The sequence below is a fragment of the Dasypus novemcinctus genome, chromosome 4, assembly GCF_030445035.2.
Source record: "Dasypus novemcinctus isolate mDasNov1 chromosome 4, mDasNov1.1.hap2, whole genome shotgun sequence".
NCBI classification, from domain to species: Eukaryota; Metazoa; Chordata; class Mammalia; order Cingulata; family Dasypodidae; genus Dasypus; species Dasypus novemcinctus.
In genome coordinates this window covers 60,747,533-60,769,403 of record NC_080676.1, presented here as the reverse complement: position 1 = coordinate 60,769,403, position 21,871 = coordinate 60,747,533, and the positions used below count along the sequence as shown (strand labels likewise).

At 37.2% G+C, this 21,871-nt stretch overlaps 1 protein-coding gene across 6 annotated transcripts in view; it reads left to right on the top strand.

Moving 5' to 3' along the window:
* Positions 1-224: 224 nt before the first annotated feature.
* Positions 225-21,871, top strand: part of IGF2BP2 (insulin like growth factor 2 mRNA binding protein 2) — a 210,174-nt gene continuing 188,527 nt past the window's right edge. For 4 of the 6 annotated variants that reach the window (XM_071214667.1, XM_058295495.2, XM_071214666.1 and 1 more), the window contains exons 1-2: positions 225-498; positions 2,083-2,143. In XM_071214667.1, the coding sequence (XP_071070768.1) occupies positions 321-498; positions 2,083-2,143 (239 nt within the window). In that variant the 5' untranslated portion in view covers positions 225-320. Of the gene's footprint in view, positions 499-1,431; positions 1,714-2,082; positions 2,144-21,871 lie in introns of those variants that run through there. The other 2 variants (XM_071214668.1, XM_058295496.2) reach the window with 1 other exon arrangement.

Below are 21,871 nucleotides of genomic sequence, written 5' to 3'. Positions count from 1 at the left end.
CGCTGCCGCCGCCCGCTGCTGCTCCTCCTCCAGCCACCGCCTTGAGAGGGAGAGAGAGGGAGGCAGAGAGAGCGCTTTGTCCGCGCGCCGCCGCCCGGCCCGGGACTCTGCCCCGAGGAGGCAGCCGCGCCGAGTCCCCGCCTCCGCCTCTGCCCCCGGGCGGGCCGGGCCGGCCGCGGTGGGGGGAGCCAGGCTGAGGGTGGGGGTGGGTGGCGGGCGGGCAGGGGGGGCGGAGGAGGAGGAGAGACGAGGGCAGCAGAGGCGGCGAGGAGCGCCGGGTACCGGGCCGGGGGAGCCGCGGGCTCTCGGGGAAGAGACGGATGATGAACAAGCTTTACATCGGGAACCTGAGCCCTGCCGTCACCGCCGACGACCTCCGGCAGCTCTTCGGGGACAGGAAGCTGCCCCTGGCGGGACAGGTCCTCCTGAAGTCCGGCTACGCCTTCGTGGACTACCCCGACCAGAACTGGGCCATCCGAGCCATCGAGACCCTCTCGGGTGAGCACTCGGCGCTCCCCCTCCCCCAGCCTCGCCCAGCTCAGGCCCGGTCGGCGCCCCGAGGGAGGCCGAGCGCGGCGGGCGGCGCCTCTCGCGCCCGCACTCTCACTTTTCACGCACCAGACCCGCAACTCTCACCGCTCGCCGGCTCCCGGGACAGCCCGCTCCCCTCCCCCCACAGCTCGGGTCTCGTCCCTTGCCCTCGGGGCGCCCCCCGTGCTGCTCCGAGGGTCCCCGAGGCTTGGACGCTCTCTGGAGGCACTCCTCGTTCCCCTGACGCCTGGAGCTGCTCTCCAGAGCTCCCCACTTCCACCCTCGGGAGCTCTCTGTCCCCCTTCTTCCCTGACCTTCCCGTCACTCACCTTATCAGGAACCCCCTCCCCCTAAACCCTGCATCTCTTTCTTCTCCCCCCCGTCGTATCTTCCCCCTTCCCTTGCCTCGTGCCCAGGACCCTGCGCCCCTCTGGCGTCGCCCGAGCCGCTCTCTCCTTTCGAGTCCTCTCCCCACCTCGCCCTGCGGGCCCCCCACTTTCGGCACCCCTTCGGAGCCCCTCTGATGAACCCCTCCGAGATCCGGGGGCTTCCCCAACCCCAGCCCCTGCAGGACAGCGTATCTTCCTCGGTCCTCTCCGGAACCTCAGTCCCCTTTCGCTCGTCTCTCGATCGCTCCTATTTTTCTCTGAATTTTTTGTCCGATTTTATTGAGAAGACCTCCGGGCTGGGGGCTATCCGCCGCCCATCCCCCCGCCTCCCGCTCGGCCAGAAGCACCTTTTTACGAGGTGCCCTGTCTCAACTCGGTGGGGGCCGGGGCTGAGAACCGGGAAAGAGGAGACCGGGGGGCCCGCGAGCGCGCTGGAGCCCAGACGGGAGACGGAGAGCGACACACACACACACACACACACACACACACACACGCACTCTCGCGCGCGCGCACTCACCAACTCTCCCTTCCGCACACGCACCGATCGGAGCCCCGCTAGCCCCCAGGCCACGAGGCTGAGCCCCACGCGCCCAGGGCCGGCGGGACCCCCTTCCCCTCTGGCGCGCGGCGTGGCGGCGGGGCGGCGGCGAGACCAAGGTGACACCCAGCAGCCGGCAGGGACCCGGCTCTTTCAGAAGCGGACCCCGGGGGGCTTCGGCGCGTCTTCCCTGGGCCAGTCGGAGAACCCATGGGCCGGGAGGGGAGCCTCGGCGGCGAAGCCTTCGGGTCCTGGGTGAGCGGAATGGGGAGGTGGGGGTCAACGAGGAGCGGGGCCGCGCCGGCCCTGCAGCTTGAGTTTCAAATGAGCTCATCCTTTAAAATTGGCGCCGCTCTTTATTAAATTTGTTTTTCCGGTAATGCCACCCACAGCTATACCTGGGGTGGGATCCGGGTTCGCAACATTTCCCACCTTGTCCGGAGTCACGGGGTGCCCACCTTTCTTCACACTGAAAACCAAGTTCGCCGGGCTGGAGCCGGGTGGGAGACCCCTTGAGGCCGCCCGAAGGCGGAGCCGGAGCGTGGAGTGCTGTGCCTGCCCCTCCTAGACCCCCACCGGTTTGATCTAGGGAAGGTTCTGAGTGTTTTAATTTTTATTTTAAAGGTAAAGTGGAATTGCATGGGAAAATCATGGAAGTTGATTACTCAGTCTCTAAAAAACTAAGGTAAATATATTTTGCTTAGTTATTTGCGATTGGGCTTACGTGCAAGTAAAAAATACACTCTGCTTTTATAAATATGCTCTTACAGTTTTTAAAAGGCTTTTGTTTGTTAGTAGAGATGCATAGTTTCCAAAGTTACTTTTTAAACTTTCATTATATAAGGTGTTTGCTGTATTTGGGAAGTATCTGGTGCCTTACCGGGGGGGGGGGGGGGGGGGGGGGCGGTAGCTCTGTTAAATTCCCTGGGACCGTTTAACTTGTTTATCAGAAGTTGCTTCCCACCCCCGACTCTGGCCCCTACCCCAAACACAGTGGTAACAAATGCTTGTCAAGACTTCCTGTAAGATGTTAGGAGTAAATATTTACTGTGTCAGCTAAATTGCTTAACTAAACTTGTCGATTAATTGGTTTTCTGTTATAGATATAGCTTAATGTTAAACAATAATTCATTAAGGGGTCAGTATTTTGCAAGACATTCTAAAGAAGTAGGTTGTTTGGATTGGTTAGCAGTTAAAAGCCAGACTTCTTTTAGTTCTTTCGACTGCTGAATATCGCTTCTGACCATTTTGTTGTTGTTTTTAAGAAATGTTTAAAGCTTAACAAATACCACTGTGAAATTCGTAGTTTTATTTAAGTGCTTTGTTGTTAATAAGAATACAGAAAGTTTTGTGGAGGTTGAATTTCTCAACAATGATTTGCTTACAAGAGAAATATCTGACTATGAGGAGAGAATTAGGAAGAACATCTTTGTTTTAAGTTCATTGTGAACTTAAAATTTGTGCCTTTTCTTACACGTTCTAACTTATTTCTCTTGCTGTGTATTGTAACTTAGTTTATATCACATTCACATACATTTCTTCGCCATTAGTCATTAAGTAGCTGAATTGGAGACTCCAAGTGAAGTCTTTGATTTGCCACCTTTAACAATTTGTGATAGTAATGTAATCACTTGATTTTTGTCAGGATAGAATAGATTTTAAAGCAGATTACTCTAAATTTGTAAATACGAAGATGTTTTGTTGAAGAGTTTTTTGACATTTGTGTGCATGTTTCTAGATTTGTTCTAATTAAGCAACAGAATATCTTTTTGCAAATGATTCTATGGTATATTAAAAAAGTACTAGCTTTTTAAGGAAAAAAGATAAGAGTTATGATTTGCAGTTTCATGTGTAATATTGTTAGTTCTTCCTTCTAGGAAATGATGTAATGTGTAAATGGTTTTTCAATAAAGTATTCTAAATTTTATACTTTTCTCTAAAATAATATTTTTGTTTGAGAAATCCAAGTTGAAGGTTTCTGATATATTAAATTATTCTCCACACTTGAAAATTTAATGAAAATATTGAACAAGGTTTGAAAGGACCACCCAAAGTTATTTGTTGGACTATGTATTTATGAATGTCTGATTCTTTTGGCTATGTAGATGTTGTGAGCCCTTTTCTGGGTTATAATTAGTAAGAATCACTAGAATTTTAACTTTGGTTAGTTGATGTCTCATTCAATAATGCAGTGTAAGTTTTTAAATGTTGCAATCTAAGTGAAATGCCAGTTTATCTAATGTTATGATCATCTCCCAAAATTTCTCATAAATATACTACTTCTTCTAGCTTCTTCCCCTTCCTTTTTTTCTTTCAAAATGCAAAGGTTATTTGCTGTTAGTTGGAGTGTCATTTAACTAATTTTGTTGTGTTTATATAAGAGTTCAGAATTAAAAGGGTACCTAAGTTTTTAGTATAAATTAAATAAAGAGCACTCTAGGACTTAAACAGCCCTCTTAGTGTATGATTACTTTGAACATGTGGGCGATATGAAATATCCAGGAGGTAGATTAAAATGTACTGTGTATGATTCACCACACTGAAGAGGTCTGACATACCAAATGTATGCATAAGCCACTGCTGTGGAGAGGTTGCATAATTTCTGATTGGATAGTTTTTAATCCTTTGTCCTTTCTGTTATTAGTTTAAAAGGCAGAAATTAGCTACTTGTACTGCAGGCTAAGGGAGAGATGGCTAATGACTGGTATTGTGTGCTGAGATCAGATGCCTGGGATGAGGCAGCTGTATGTTTTCATGTAGAGGGCACTACCACGGTGGTGGCTTTCAAAAAGCAAGAACATATGAAACCAAACCTTTTATGTTACCTAGTGGCTGTTTTATTCTTTTGTTGTATTTCTGTGAAAATTAACAAGTTAGAAGTAAATTTGTCAGCATTAAGTCAGTTCTATCTGTGGTTTTGTGTTAGTTGAAGTGAAAATGATGAAAATTCATTCTCATTGCTTGCTTAAAAATTATTAAACAATTGAGTGCTAATTTTCTTTATATTTTGCTGATTTCTTTTTATTTGCAAGATTGAATTTTGAAATCTAAATACACAAATAAAACTTTTAAAGCTAATACTTTAGGGGAAGATGTTTTAACCTTAAGTAATAAAATTATTGGCAAGCCATTTGCATCAGTTCTTTGTTAAATATCACTCTAACATCATTTTATATGTGCTATAATAGTAGACAAGGTATATACCATTACTTTCTCAGAGTTACTCAGAAGTAGATAACTCCATTTTCTTTTTACATGTTTCATTCTTATTAAATGCAATCTATTGTTACATAAACCACATACAGAGCATCTATTTCTGTTACTAAGTTGGTTTCAGGCTCTGACGAATAAAAATCTTTGGGTGATTTTTCTTTTCATATTTCTTAATAATTGGTTTGATAGATTTTAGTATTGGTAGTATATATGGATCAGAAGTTTCTTAAAGGGGAAAAACTGGTAAGGTTTAAAATGCTGTTAAAAGTTATAGAAATTTCCTTGATAGAAATTCCATTTTTGATATTAAAGTTTAATTGAAGAATATATATGTAGATATACACACATTCACAGTGTTTTGAGCTAAGACATATGCTAACTGAATGCTTTTGCCACTGAAGTTGAATGATTCTGTGAGAAACAAAACTTTGAAAAATGCAGTTTCTACCCACCTATGGGAAGTCACTAAATGGTGCTAGACATGTTTCCACTGAGATGGTGTGAATACTATGAGGCAGTGTAGGAAAAAGCTATGAATTTGTCTTTCATGAGTTAAAAATCAGTAATTGTATTTTCTACAATGCCAATGAGTTTGGTCTCCTATAGGAATGCTAAAGAAAACAGTATCTCAATTGTATTTTGCTTGTATGTACTACATTGTGTATAGTTGAATTAAATACCTCCTCCTTCCCCAAAAAAAACACACACCAAACACACAAAAAAATTCAACCTCAAGCCATCTCTGCAACAAAGGCTTTTGCTGAATCAGTTTTTAGTTTTTTAAAAACAGAAAAGATTTATTAGGTTAAAATCATATGGTAGCCTCTTATTTCAAGAATTTGTTATATTTGAAATCAATGCCTGAGTTTAATTATGGATTCCATGTGTGGATATAACATATATTACTACAAAATTTGTGATATTAAACTGTAGGGTTACTTTTGATTTGGCTTTGACAATGAACATTTAGTTTCCCATTTTAAAAAGGCTAGTGATTTTTTTATATGGTTCTAGGTAATACCCCAGAGAATTATCTATTTTTTTGTGATCTTTAAGAGATAACTATTTGAAAAAAAATAGAAGCAATGAGGAAAAAATTATCTGATAATTCAGGTGATGATGTAGGTTTAAAATGCTGGTGTACATTTTTTAAAAACTGGTCATTTCGTGTTTTTACATTAAGTTAAATATCAAAAGCCAGTGAAATCTGCAAATCAAAAGTTATATACTGCTTGATTTTCCCATTTGTCAAATCCATATAGATTTTAAATTGGATTATAACAATTTATAAAATTATTTACTAGCTTTTTAAATGCTTAGACATTAATTTTAAAAGGTGATTTGGTGAACTGTAATATAATACATTTGTCAAATTGTGCTTTTCAGTAGTTACAATGCTGCCTTGTAGTTGTGGCTGGCTATGATGAATAAGAAACCGTCTTAAGATTTTTGTTTTTTCCTTATGTTAGTCTGACAGTATCGTTTAGTAGAAGACAACAAGGGAAGATGAGTAGTATTTGTACAAAGGCATTTATAAATAATGATCTAAAGTACAATACATTTTCTATAGGAAGAATTTCTTTTTAACTTTTAAATATTTTAAAGGGCATTAAGGATTTAGAACTAGTTGCATATTGAAACTAGTTTTCACTATTATTTTGAGTAAACAAATATTTTTATTTTGTGAAGGTTGATTTAATTTTTGAAATGGGGGAGGGGATGTAAACGGTGTTCATAAAAGGATAGTAGCTTGGGTACATTTATTAAAATTTAAAATTAACTACGAAAACCATATTTCCACAGGAGCTACTTATTATATATTTGATACTTTTAAACTTTCTGAATATATGCTGTCTATAGCTGAATTACTTTTCAACTCTGCTATTGATATCCTCAAAAGTAGATAAGCAGTTGGTCAGAGTTGTTATTAGAGGATATTATCTGAGCTATGTCACTTCTGTGATTCACTGGGATGTGTGCACATGTGTGTGTTGTTTGTGTATATGTATGTGTGTTGCAAGGGGCTAGTTTCAAAGACAGATGGTATGAAGAGAGAAGAGGAGGAGGCCATTAACTGAGCAAGAAGAATTGCTCTGGATTTCGATCCTGACAGGGCAAATGAAGATCTTCAGGTGACTGAACTTTGTGGCAAATGGAATCAAGTGCAATGGATTTGCCTTGAGTTATGCATAACACTTGCAGGTGATTCCTTGTGGAAGTCAAGTCACAGGCACTTGTAGTGGTTTTTGTGGTGAGCATGCTACCAAAAGGACCAATACAAAATCTATCCTTCCTTTTAGCTTGGCTGTCCCTTTATCTCTTCAGAGTTATCCAGATGCTTCTGTGAAGGCTTTGATAAGCTATAAACCATTTTTTAAGTGTTAGAAAAATTCAAGATTCAAATATATTTTTTCATTTAGAAATCCTATACTTTGAAAAGGAATATTTTCTTTTGCATAACAAAAGTACCATGAGTGAATTAATTTCATTAGAAGAAACAGTACTGAAATGGTCTCTGGAGGCTGTTAAAGTTGAATTATAAAAATATATTTAAATGAAATTATAATTAACAAAAAATTATCTTCAGTGTTCTTTTGGGTTTTAAGCAGGAGAGTGGTGGGCTTGCTGAGCTACTTTTTAAAAATTGTGGTTTAAAAACTGTTATGCTCTAAAACTTAGTCCAAAGCACAATATCGCAAAGGCTATGGTTAACCTCTTAATTTAAGGGGCAGGAGAATTCTGTTTAACAAAAAAAAAATGCCCAGATAATTTATTAGTCAGGGTTTATACTTTTAACATTCAAATTTGAGTTCAAATTAGTTTGTGTAATCATTCAAAATGATGTCATTGAACAAAACTTAATGGCAGATAAATAACAAATACCTACCAGTAGAGATAGCAGTCTTCCATTTATTACCATTAAAACATTTTAAAAAGTCTTTTACTTTATAATTTGACCTCATGCTTACAAACTTGTAATTTTCATTTGGTGGCATGGACTGTATGAGTTCTATTTTGGGTAGCAAAATTGCAGAGTGCTCAGAGCATTATTTTTAAGGTTTTACTTTTCTGTTTTGATCATGAACTTTAGTCTGGTCTCTCCATAAAATAGTAAAGAAAATTTTTTTTCTCTTGCAGAAACTTCAGATTCTGTTACTTTGGCTTCCAAAGAGGAAGGGAAATGTAATAATTTTCTTTAATTTGCTTTTCTTTGATGGTGTATCGATATGGAAAAGTAGACCAGTGAAAATGAATGCTTTTCCATTAATAAGAGACAGTCAAGACCAAGAACTAACCCTATGTCCATCATTCAGATAGTAATCTGTCTCCTACCAAGTATCTGGTTTTCACAAAGTAATGTTTGCATTTCTGAATACATTTTGTTTGTTTACTCCCTACATTTCTGGTTATCCAACACTTTATTTCTTAAAATGTGAACATTTAATTAGGATTTTCCCAATATGTTGCTATCATGGTAACATAGATTTTTCATAAATAAGATAGGTATTTTAATAAGTCCAATAAATAAAAATTAGGAGTCTGATGCATGTTTAGTAATTCTATTATTTACCTGTATCATAATTTTGTATGGGATCACTGCAATGAGAATGGTATTTTCACTTTTTCTTTATTGTCATATTATTACTATGTCACGAAATGTGAATTTGCCTTAGAGGGAAAGCTTGGGTTTTTATTCTTGTCTAAATGTGAGTAGAAAGGTGGTTTTGTGATTCCATGTGTTGCTGTGTGAACAATGCTAGTAGCATCATCCCAGAGAGAAAGATGCTTTATTTAATGTGACTACATCTTATATCCATATAGCACTAATGCTGTTCCAGCCTCTTTGACACATTATTTAATTTACTCCAAATAATAATTATGTGAAGAAGATAGTACAGTTGATACGTCTTTTTTTCAGATAAGGAAACTCAGGCTCAGAGAGTTATAATACTTTGCCTAAGACACATGGCTTTTAAGTAGTGGAGCTAGGCTAGAATCCAGTTCTATTGATTCTCAGTTCAGTGTGTTGCACCTATATTGATTTCTTTTTATTAAATAAGTCAACTGAAAGTATTATAAGGTTCCAAGAGTACCATTCAAGAGTGACAGAAATATAGGAAAATAGATTGATTTGTGAATTTACTCTTTGCAATTAATGATCTTAACTCCTACCTCAGTCTGAATGATTTGTACTTTGTTATAGTTTTTTAGAAAAAAAAAATAATCAGAAAAGAACAGAGGTAATTTTAAAAGCAACTTACCTCCTCTATCACCATGCTTGCTCATGAGTGGGGAACTATGCCTAAGCAGGTTGAATTTTTAAAGAAATTTTTTGTTGTTGTTACACTGCCTTTTTCAGTAGTTGTATGCCTTGTGTTATGAAGTAGGACATTGCAAAGAGAGACAATTCTCTCAACATCTAAGCCACACAGATTAGGCAGTGCCTGTAACCCTGGTCAAGACTATGTACCATATAGTACATAAAGTTTAATTCAAGAATTCACTTGGGTGGGTTCCTCACTGGTTTCAGCCAGCGTATTGCAGGATAAGGTCAAGACTATGTTTTGGTTTAAGGGTTTTCCTGGTAGCCAAAATCTTTCCCCAGATTTGCCCAGAGGTAGTTTCTCTGTTTCATTGTCTATACAAAATATGACCTTTGGCCTGTGGGGATGGTATCAGTGTTAATAGAATAGCATCCATGAAGTTCTCAGAGTTTTTCTTTAATGTTGTAACCAGTCAGAAACACCCTTGATCTATACCAAATGATTGTGTATATGAAGTACAGTCCATTTCCCCTCACTTGTGAAAATTTTTCTCTTTTCTCATTTATCTTCTTGTTTCCTTGAGCTTTCATGTGCTATCACATGTATGGTGGGGTTGGGTAGGAGGGCATAACAGATTACCAAAGAAAAAAAGGTGAAAGAAAGTTATTTCCAACTCCCCACCTGCTTCTTCAAATTAGTACAACCCAAAGTAGGGCATTGCATTTTCATGAGATTCTGATCCAGAAGCTCGAGAATAAGGAAGAAAAGTAACTAACACTTATTGAGTAGCAGCTATCTGCCAGGCACTGGGCAAGGCTGTCTATATATCCTGAGTCTCACAAAAGTCCAAAGAGGATCTGTATTTATTTCCTTTTACAAATAGGACTGTATAGCTTCAGAATCCAAAGCAACTCCTCCTTCTACCTGACCAAAACTGCGTCCAAAGGAGCGTGGCCTTATTATCCTCCTGAACATCTATCTTGAATACAGTAACATCATGCTAGCAATATAGCAGGAAATTGTGATAATATATACATAGGGTATAGAGTAACTTTGTGTATTTTTTCCTAACCCAGAATAGGACACAAAATTAACATGTATATAACACATCTGAAGAAAGTGAGAGGATGTGTAGTTAGAATATTTTTAATTTAGTGTAATTGAAAAGCAAAAATGTTAGTCATAATTTGAAGGAACTTTCTTGAAGTAGTCTTATAATAGAGGCATTTTTTCTGTTTTTAATTTTTCAATCTTAATTTTTTTGTAAGAGGCATTTTTAATTAGATAAAAATATAAAGGTGTTTAAAAATTATTGTAATTGAAAATTAAATATACAGTGTGGAACAAGGGTTTATATTCTATAACTTGACCCAGATGTTTTTTTAATAAAAACTGAAGAAAAATTCATGTTTTTTTGTTTAGGACCTAGAATGTTAGACAAAGTTTGGCATGTTTTCATTTTTTATCTGTGTATTTAAAAATGTATGAATTGGAGAAGGAAAGAATGGGCTTCTTGCAAATTACCTTTTATAAGACGGTTCATTTTAATAACTTTAGAAAAATTTAAGCCTTTTTGTTACATGAAAATGTCAGTGAAAGCACAGAGGCTAGAAAGATACATATGTTCTTTTTGAGACAGTACTCATGCATATTTCTTTTGTTACGTATAACTTACGAATATAGTTAAATTACTAATGAAATGACATATACAACAGTGTTTCTAGATGAAGAGGTAGTGTTTTTTGGATAAGAACATAATTTTATAAAAATTATTAGATAAAAAATAACTGTTTTCAATCAAGAACCTCTAATAGAGCTTAAATACAAATATCAGGAAAAACATTTCTAATACTCTATATCTTCTCTTTACTACTCTTTTTGAAAAATGAAGCAAAAAATGTAATTGAGTGGTGATTCTATGGACAGGTTAACATAAAACCAATTCATTAAGTAAAGGATGTTTCAAAAAAACATGCATGGTCAAGCTATATTGATTTTTTTGTATTACATAGAGACATTTTAATTTAGTCCCTCCTGATCTTTGTGATTTTAACAGTGCATACTTTCAAAAATGAATGTTTTTCTTTGTCATCTTATGGATAAGATTTTGGATTAAAATGTGCGTTTCTGTTTGAGAGAGTCTGATATAGATGATGAAAAAAATGGTAGTTTAGATAGAGTGAGGAATGGGAATCCTGTACGGTATGCATGATTGTTTTGTAAACTCACAACTTCTCTAAAATAAAATAAAAATAAAATTAGAAAATTGTATTTTTGCATCTTAAATTATTAAGAAAAAAGGAAAAGAAAAGGAGAAAAAGCAAAAAGCAGGCAGGTTGCCATAGATGTGAAGGTGCCTGGCTGAACCATGTCATATAGTGTGTATATTCTCCCTTTATAATTCTAGGACATGTGGGAAAGACTGCTGCTCACTGGTAGTGCTTAGAAGACAGTAAGTAATTCCAGTGGTGACAGCAGGACAGGGAGTCTCATACAACTTGTTCTTTTCTTTGATGTTTAACAACACTAGGAGTGTGTGACTGGTCTGTCCCACAAAAGGTTTTGCATTTTTTTCCTTGAGGCCTTCCACTGGCCACTTCCTCCCTCTCTTATTTTCCTTCCCCTTTGCATTTCAGTGGGGATGATTGGGAAGGGCTCGAAGAGCAGTTACTTGGTGTCTAGGCCTGCCTCCAGCCCATTGCCCCCTCACTGGCTGAGGTTTGGGGAAGCTGGGGAGGCATGTGTGTGCTTGCTCAATATGTTGGAATGTATGGGTTCTGTGGCATATTCTTACTTGGAATGTGCAGCAGACACAAGCTCCTCAATGGTTGTACGGGTCAAACATTGTAGGCTTTTGTAAGTGTTTGAAAATTTGGGAAGGAATTTCCCAGAGCTGAAAGTTTGTTATTTTTTTCCCTGAAGTGCAGTTGTATTTATTCTTTGTAAAAGGAAAACATCTTCTTTTTTTAAAAACCATTGAAAGATAGAAAAAAATTTGTGGGTGCATAAATAATCTGGCCTCTCCCTTGGATCCAGCTGGATTCTTCTCCTTTCTTTTCAAACTGATAGTAATGTCTTTAGATCAGAGACATTGACTTTGTAAACTAAGCTTCTTAAAACTCCCTGACTCATGCCACTGCTAAAATTGATGAAATTAAAGATCTTTAAAAACCAGATTTTCATCTTAGATATTTAAAAATATAAGGTTAATTCTCCCTTTTAAGAAATAAAGAACAAAATATTAGTTGCTTAATATTCTTTAAATTTTTTGGCTACTTAATATTTTAAAAATTTACACATTGTATTTATATTTTTCTTCATAGAAGAGTCGAGATGACAAAGGTTCTGGTTAATCAGTTATTTGAAATAAAAGGACAGATTTAGGTTTGTGAAGTAGGTGAGTTAAAAATGATTTTTTTTTAAAGGATTATAAAGGACTGGGAATGGAACTGGTTCTAATATAATTCTTTATACATCTTAAGAGTTTTAATAGAAAAAGTTATTCGATTTATTGCTTTTTATAGTAATGGTTTGGTATATGTGTCTTTCAGGAGTGGTTTCAAAACAATAGTTTAGATACTGAAAATGATTGGTGGTTTTAGTTCTAATGTAATGATAATGGTCAAGGTGTTAAAACCTGTGCTTAAACTTTTCCAAGCCAAAGACCTATCTTTTATTCCCTGTGGTAGTTCTTTCTAACACTGTGTTTCCTAGAACCTTAGGGTTCTGAGGAGATGCTAAGTTTATGGGAAGAAGTAGTGGATGTATGTACATTGGGACTTCTGGCTTTCCCTCCTACCTTTCAACCAGAAGACAGTTGGCATTTGTTGATATTTCACATATTAGAGTTCTGTGCAGAATTTCATTTAGAAAAAGTTTGCTGCTTTAGAAAAAAGTTTGAAAGTATCCGCCCTACACTATGTAATTTTGAGCTTTGAATCCATGCCTTGATAAAGCAGTCCGGCAGATCCATGGCTCTTTCTTAAGGAATGTTTTGACCCTGCCTTTGTTCTTTCTGCATGTACTTCCTGTTTAATGACCTTCCATCTCCTGTCACTTTCACTTTAGTAACAATTGTTTGCTTTGCCAACTGCATGCCACACCACTAAATCTATGGGTTTTTCTACAGTCCACAGTATAGAATGTTTGCCCTTCAGGAGAGCCCATCCAGTCAACTGACCTTTAAGAGCTGTGTCTAGTAATATGGCACCCAATCATTCATTAAGAACAGGGCTTCAAAAGATATGAGCAAATTGACCTTCCTACCCCTACTTCAACCAGAGCAGTTCCACTTTTATCTGTTGTATATGTTGGAGTTCCATGAACATGGATGATTATCAAGATATTTTCAACTGGTTAGAATGGATGCCCACCAAGTCAAGAAGGGACAGGAGCTGTTATACTTTAGTACACACTTGCTGAATATAAGTCTTTTATGCATGATTTTGTTCAAAAGCAGGATATTACATGAAAAAAATAATATTATTCTCTCAGTGATTTCTTGCCCTATGGCCAAAGACTCCTGGGGAGTCCTTGAAGTCCTCAAAATTTGGCTTCTGTGTTGTTTAAAGAACTCCATGGGTGGTTTTGATGCCCAAAGAGTGAGAGACCCACTCTGAGCTCTGCTCCCTGCCCCTTTGTTCCAACAAGGGTCTTCAAAGAACAGTGATTTCATAACATATGCCCAACTTTTGTAGTAAGATTGTTATAAGAGATTGCCATTCATTTACAAGTGTCTACATTCACATGCCTGTAGGGGTCAGGTAGGTGACATGGCATTTTTCAAGGGGGCTGCTGTAGTGTATAGGAGAGGCAGCTATTTCAGTTTCAGTCTACTGTTGCCATAAAGAAATTTAAGACTGAAGTTCTCAAATCCTATTTTTCAAGAGAAGCTGGAAAGCAGAGTTCTTACATTAAATCTCCAAATTTTTAAACATTGGCAACCATTCAGAAATTTTTGTAGACACTGTGTGGGTCAAAGAAGACATGGCTTCTTGGGTAGCTCGTGGGTAGCTCGTTTGCAATCTACCACATGAAAATCTGCACCTTCTGTAAAACATTGTTGAAGATACTGTCCTTTATGTTTGATGTCTCTTATACTTAAGGCTAACCTGGGAGGGAGAAGGAAAAGTCATTCTTTTGATAAACTGGGTGAACTGATAAGTCTCCTGTCTAATGATGATGGGTGTTCAGAAGCTTAAAATTAAAATTAGTTTTCAGTTGTAGTCTAGTTTTCCAGAATAATTATTTTATTTTCACCATTATAAATTACCCCTTATTTTTGTCTTTATGTTATGATCTTATTGTGTTTCTGTTACATTAAGTCATCCAATATCCTCTTGTAAATAAATGTAGAATGATCATATTCTGAATATGTAACAGTCATAAAAGTTTATGTATATAATATTTCATAATACACATTGAAGAGAAAAAAAATAAACCTCCATGTTCATGTAATTATAGGAAAATGTTTCCACATTAATCTAAATAATACTCTGTCCAATTAAAATGTGATCCAACTATAGGATAATGTTTTAAACCATTTTCTATGCAAATATGGTTCTTTCATGTCCAGGAAATATTTTTGAAAATAAGATTGAGTTCTCCTGCCTGTTAAATGGCTGATAGAAGGCAGGTAGTTTTGAAAGGATAGAGAGTACTGGTAGGAGAATTTAGTGGAGAAAAATGGTGCTTTTAATATGTTTGAAAAGTGTTTTGATTACTGAACATTTTTTTTGTATTTAAGTTGAGGAAATTGAAGGCCGTATGGATTCTGCTTCTGGGCCCTGGGTGTAGTAAATACTCATTAAGGCCAAACTAAATGAAAACTGCCAGTGGCCTAAGGGAAATTTTTCCTTTTTAAAAAAACAAAATTAAAAAACAAAACAAAAACTACTCTGACATTTGAAATTAGCACTTTAAAAATGTATCTTTTGATTCTGTAACTTACAGTATATGATGAAATAGCTTATTAAGTTCTCAAGTTGTAATGGTGATGTTGTGGAGATCTTGAATTAGCAAATCATCTTTGGGAAGGCACGATAGAATGGCTTACAGGGTTCTAGGAATTCAGGATTTCACTTGGCTTCCTGTGATGGATCCAAATGGTCATCAGTTCCACAAAAATAGCCAACTCCATTTTTTTTGACTAGTCTTTTAAATTTTAGAAATTTGACATACCACGAGGGCTGTGTCTTGTATTATTTTTTCTTTCCATAGCTGTATCTTAAATGCCTCGAATAGTGGAAATAGCTGCTTATGAAATATTTTCAAATAATGAGTTAAAATTAGAGCCCCTCATTCTCATTTCCTTCATTATTTTCAAACTGATTAAAAAAGAGGTAGCTGTAGAAAGACTTTACATTTTTGTGAATGGATTTTTAAACTTTGACTCTTTGGACTGAATGAAGTATAACGTTTTCATGGACATTTTAGGTAGGAAGACTCTAAAGCACGAGGTGGGGCTGCAAAGAGCAATTGCACCAGGCTTCAACATTAACACTGGAAAGCTGAGCTTTAGATTGGAATTGTCCTGCATGACATTGCAGTGACTGCTACAGGCCATTATATATTAATATATTTTGTCAAAACCTATAAGAGTGTGTGAAATAAAATGTAAACTATAGTGTAAACTATACTGCATATTTAGTAACAGTGCTTCAATGTGTGTTCATCAATTTTAGCAAATATACCACAGTAATGAAGGTGGTTGTTAATGTGGAAAAGTGGGGAGGGGGCTGCATATGGGAATCCTCTATATTTTTTATGTAACATTTATGTAATATACAGCTTCTTTAAAAAAAAAAAATTTGTTGGAACCAGTATAGGTTTTGTAAATCATTCATCTTTTTTAAAAGAATAAATGTATGGATATGTTAATTCTTAGAATTAAATGATTCAGTCTAATTACATGAAAATACAATTTCCCCTGTAGCTTTTTCTCTCCACAACCCCAAATGTCATGAAAAATCTGCTAAGGATCACTTGTAAAAAATCTACTTGAAAAAAAAAAAAAAGCTATCATCTTATTGCATGATAACAAGTGGATATAAGAATAAAACTCAAGGTATGTTTTTACACAGTAAGTAAAGTATCAATTTAAGCAGATAGTGTCTAAAGTTATTATGGAAAAAAAAACTCAGACAAGTATTTGGTTAAAATAATTCAAAACCAGGGAAGTGACTGTACTTCAGTGCTAATTGCAAAGCAAAATGTCACATGCTCTGTATTAGTCTCTATTGCTGTATAACAAATCACCCCAAAACTTAGGACTTAAAACATTTATGTCTGGCTTGCTTCATTCAACATAATGTCCTCCAGTTTCATCCATGTTGTTATATGCTTTATGACTTCATTTCTTCTTACAGTTACGTAATATTCCATTGTGTGAATAAAGCAGTTTGTTTATCCATTCATCAATTGATGGACACCTGGGTTGTTTCCAACTTTTGACAATCGTGAATTATGCCACTGTGAACATCGGTGTGCAGATGTCTGTTCGTGTCACTGCTCTCAGTTCTTCAGGGTATATACCCAGTAGTGGTTATTACAGGGTCACATGGCAAGTCTGTATTAAGCTTCTTTAGAAACCACCAAACAGTCCTCCACAGTAGCTGTACCCCTCTACGTCCCTCTACCTTCCCACCAACAGTGAATAAGCATTCCTATCTCTCCATATCTTCTCCAACACTTGTAGTTCTGTCTTTTTAATAGTGGCCATTCTGATAGGTGTGAAATGATATCTCATTGTAGTTTTGATTTGCATTTCCCTAGTCATTGGTGATGATGAGCATGTCTTCATGTGTTTTTTTGCCATTTGTATTTCTTCTTTGGACAAATGTCTATTTAAGTCTTTTGCCCATTTTTAAATCGGGCCGTTTGTCTATTGTTGAGTTGTAATGTCTCCCTATATATCATGAATATTAAACCTTTATCTGACATGTGATTTCCAAATATTTTTTCGCAATGAGTCAGCTTCCTTATCACCCTTTTCACAAAGTCCTAGGAGGTGCAAAGTGTTTAATTTTGAGGAGGTCCCATTTATCTAGTTTTTCTTTTGCTGTGCATGTTTTGGGTGGAAGGTCCAAGAAACCACCACCTACCACAAGGTTTTTCCCTGTATTTTCTTCCACTAGTTTTATGGTTCTGGCTTTTATATTTAGATCCTTGATCCATTTTGAGTTGATTCTTGTATAGGGAGTGAGAGAGGAGTCCTCTTTCATTTTTTGTTATGGATATCCAGTTCTCCCAGCACCATTTGTTGAAGAGACTGTTTTGTCTCATTAACGTGGACTTTAGTAGGTTTGTCAAAAACTGATTGACTCATTTACTGTATAGGTGCAGGCTTATTTCTGGATTCTCACTTCTATTCCACTGGTCTATATGTCTATCTTTATGCCAGTACCATGCTGTTTTGACTACTGTAGCTTTGTAATATAAAACATTTATTATTACACACATTTTCTTAGGGTCAGGAATATGGGAGTAGTTTAGCTAGGTTATCCTGGCTCATTGTCTTTTGTGAGATTGCAGTCAAATTGTCAGCTGTGGATGCAGCGGTCTAAAGGCTTAGCTGGAGCTACAGGATCAGCTCCTAAACTTTCTCATGTGGCTGTTGGCAAGCCAGCTTCTCTCTGTCTGTGGCCTCTCGGTAGGACTGCTCACAGCATGGTATCAGTCTTCCCCTAGAGTGAATACTCCAAGAGAGTGTGACTACCAAATTGCCTTTTATGACCTAGCCACTCAGTTACACATGGTCGCTTTTGCCTCATTCTGTTTGTTAGCAGCAAGGCTGTAAGTCCAACCTTATTTCTTATGTCAATCAGGATAAGTCTGTAAAGCAAAAATAGACTTGGTAGACTTGAAACTTATACTAAAAAGTAGTAATCCCCTATGATAATAATTATGGCAAGGCCCTTTTCATAGTGAAATTAGAATGCCTGATAAAACAGTAATAATGTGGATAATGCATTTCTATAACATTTTACTGGTTATTGAAGTCTTTCATAATTTGCATTTAATTTTCACAACACACTGTAGGTAAAGAAGGCAGATACTAATATCCCCATTTTATAGATTAGGTAACTGAGGCCTAAATTGTTCATACTGCTTCAGGCAAGGTTACGTGTTTAGCATTCAGCCCGTGTTTGTTTTGTGTTTCTTTTTTTCTCCCCTTTCTGTTCTTTCCTCTAAAGGATAATTTCAGTTACTTCAACTTTTTAAAACACAATTTAAATTTTCCCCTTTCGTTCTTATCTGAAAGAACTGATTTTTGTACGTCTAATTGAAAAGTTTAAAACACTGCTTTTCTAGTATCAATAAAGATGTTTGTTACTTTTCTGCCAGTAGCAAGAATCCTTTTTGCTATTTTTATAACTGGGTGAGGTCTGATTCCTCCAGAATTGTGCCATACTGTGGTTAGCCATGGTCTACAAGAGGAAAATATATTTACTCTTCTTTAAAATCATTGGTTTTCTAAGAAATAGGCTATTTACTATACCAAATCTGAGCAGATCTTTCTCAGGCAGAATGCAGAAGTTGCTTTGATAACATGCATGACTAATTCTCTCCCCCAGTGAAAGTATCAGGTGCTTAGGTCTTTGGTACCTACCTTTATTATACATTAGAAACACAGAAAAAACATTTCTAGTAGTACACGAAATTCTTTTCTTGAAGAAATGTGATAGTACTTTTATGTTGTTTTTGATGTCCAGCACATCCCTACTGTTAAATGATTCGTTCTCTATAAGCATTTTGCCAAATTCATGCAAAACATCAGCTTTGCTTACAGAATGCCCTAAAATACTTTGACTTAAGTAAATGCATTTTAATAGTCATGTCTTTAAATTTTTATTGAGTCTCAGTGCTTACTTTATGTGCATTACATATTCCCATAACCCATTTAACCTTTACTTTTAAAGGTTCTAGAAACATGATAGTTAAATGTAGTGAAAAGTTATTTTAATTGTTTCCTCTTGAAAGTGTATAGACTGAGGCTCAAATGATGTTAGAGTTCCTCAGGAATGCCTGGTTTTTAGGAAAGATGGATGCTTTTGGTTTTAAAAGAAAACTAGGGTAAATATTATATATATATTTTTACAAAGTATATATATTCTAGTCAAACAGAGTATATCTTCCTTTTTTGTCTACTCCGAGAGGATTGTTTACCACTCCATAATTTAAAATCTTGATTTTTTTTTCATAAAGCAATCAAATGATTATATTTAATTTTTTTTCTGCTTTAGAGAGTTTAAAGAGAATTCTCCAACTGTTCTTAGTGGAGAGATTAACTTTATTGCAGATTTTAAATGTTAAAGGTGAGCAGGAACAAGGTATTCTGTGAACTCAGGGAACCAAATGTGGGATATAACTCTAGATACTTTTTTATTATTGTTGGGTTTTAACTATTTTGACTGCCTGTGGATATGTACCCAAAGAAGTATATTTTCTCTCATCTTTCCTTTCTCTTGTTGTAACCAGCCTGGCAGAGGGAGGCCTGTCCTAGTGGACAGAACTGCCTCAGGTGACTTGCTCAGGCCTCAAAGATCAGGGTATTCCTCCTTAATTTACCCTTCCTGTTAACTTGTTTTTCAAGTCAAGAAGATCAGCAGCCCCCAGGCCTCCTCTCAAAGTTGTGTAAGTGTCTCTGCCTACAAAACTTAAGTTCATAGGAGCGTCCCACAGAGTGCCAGTTAGGACGACACTCTTGTCATGGTTTTGGAGCAAGGTTGTCAGGCCTTTGGCAGGCTCCTTCTGGATTTTCAGAAATGCTTCTGGGCTAGTGCAATTGATATTTGAACCTCAGAAATTAACTGTTTATGTCCAAGAGCCTAGGAGCTGCATAAAGCAGAGTGAGTGTGATTGGGCATTTCTCCTCGTCAAAATGCATTGGATCTTCCTCTCTGAAAACACAAGCATTATCCATTTCTCTGAAGTTGGTTGATGTTATTTAGTTCTTGGCCTGAGGTTATGATATTTAAAATTAAATACATTGAGCCTCATTAATTAAGGCTAGTTGTAAGAGTCTCTTGGGAAAGATCAGTGATAATTAATAGATATCTGAATGGTTTCAGATTTGAAAAAAAAAAACTTCCTATTAAATATTGTAACTTGAGTAAGCTAACAAAATGTTGCCAAAGAACAGTCCTGGTAGGCTTATTGAATAGAGAAAAAGTGAATTGTCAGTAAATCAGTTATTTATAAATACTTTTGAAATGTGTTTAAATAACATTCTCTAGAGTAGTTTAAATATCCCTTTTATGATCTTGTTTATATTGATTCCTTTGTTAACAAGCACCCTGCCTTTTATTTTATTTTATTTTTAAAGAAAAAGGTAGGGTAAATTCCAGCTTTGTCCTAGTGCATGCAGCTAGAATTAGTGATATTTCACTATTCTGTTAGTTACAGTTTGATTCATTTTAGGCTTAGGATGCCCTTGAGGCACAAATAGTGGCTATCTGGGTACCATCTTTTCTAGAAGAAATTAGGATTGTGCCTTCATAACTTTTGCATAACAGAGAAAGTGGTTAAAATCCATCTGTTCAGAAGAGTGTTTAATTTATGTCATGGCATAAAATATTATTTACTTGAAAGAAAATGACAATTTTGATCAGCATAATCACAGCTTAATAAACTGGGAACACTATTTTTTCATTACTTTTATTTGGGAAATATTCACTAAGAAGAATGCAGTACCCAGTAGTACGTTAATTTTCGGCTGTTTTAATGTTCCATCATTTCACATTTTATTCTGTACTGTTCTTGAAAGGTAAATTTTAAAAAAACAAATATTTTAGTTTTAAAGTGTTTGTGGGTAATTTCAAGGATTGTGCCTGGCAAATTATATTTGTCAGAAATTGGATGATGACCTCTAATATCTGGCTATTGAGTAGAAGAAGCTTCCTGGGAACTATATTCAGACATGCTGGGAGGGGCAGAGCCAACAGTCAGCGCCTACTGCATTAGCTCTCTAAAGGGTACTTTCAGCATTTAACTTCTACATTTTATTTCAGTTCTCCTAACAACAACAACAACAACAACAAAGTGTTTGTGGGTATTCCGGTCTTAAGAAAATCCCTTACTGCTTTTTTTCCCTATTTTTCACTGCCAGGGATCTTTAGAGTGCTAAGCCTCACCGACAGCTTTTCAGTGTGGTTAGTGGGAGTGTACAAAGGATTCTATACCAGTTGGTGATCTGGCACTTGGGTTCTGAAGTTAACTAACTGCCTGCCACACTTAGCCGAACTAATTGCTAAATGACAAATAATGTCACAATTATTTTAAGAGTGTTTTTGAGATTACAGAAAGGAGTTCAAAAAGTTATGCCAATCCCAAGGGCCTTCCTTACTTGTGTTTAGCCAAGTGCACACCACAGAGTGTAGGCTGCCTTGCTGAGCTAGGCTCTGAGGAGTTATCTATCCTCCTGTTACTCCTTCCAAATCTACAGAAGCAAACCATAGGGAAAATGCTCCTTTTAACACTTACTTTCCTTTCCCAGCACCAGCTCAGTGTGTTATCACTTTTCTGATTAATCAAGAACACTTTCTAATGCTTGTGTTGTGCTAAGCCTGGAATGTGGATAGATATGGAGAGCAAAAGACTGTTGGAGAGCAAAAGACTGTCTTTCTGGGCCTGACCTCTGACCTCTCTACCTGTCTACCTGTCTGCACCCCTGGGTACATTAGGCTTACCTTCCAGAATAGGTTTTCATCATTTACTCACAGGCATTCAGTGAATGCTTCCTTTTGTGTTAAGCAGTGGGCTGTTGTAAAAAAGTACAAAGGTAGATAAACCACTTCTGCTTTTACCTAGAAGTAAAAGTAGCTTGTAATTCCTGTTCGCTCTTATAATGTCTGGGGACAAGGTCCAGATGTACCTGGTAGGGTAGCAGGTAAACCGTGCTGGTATTGTAACTTTACTGTGAACGGTGGCAAACT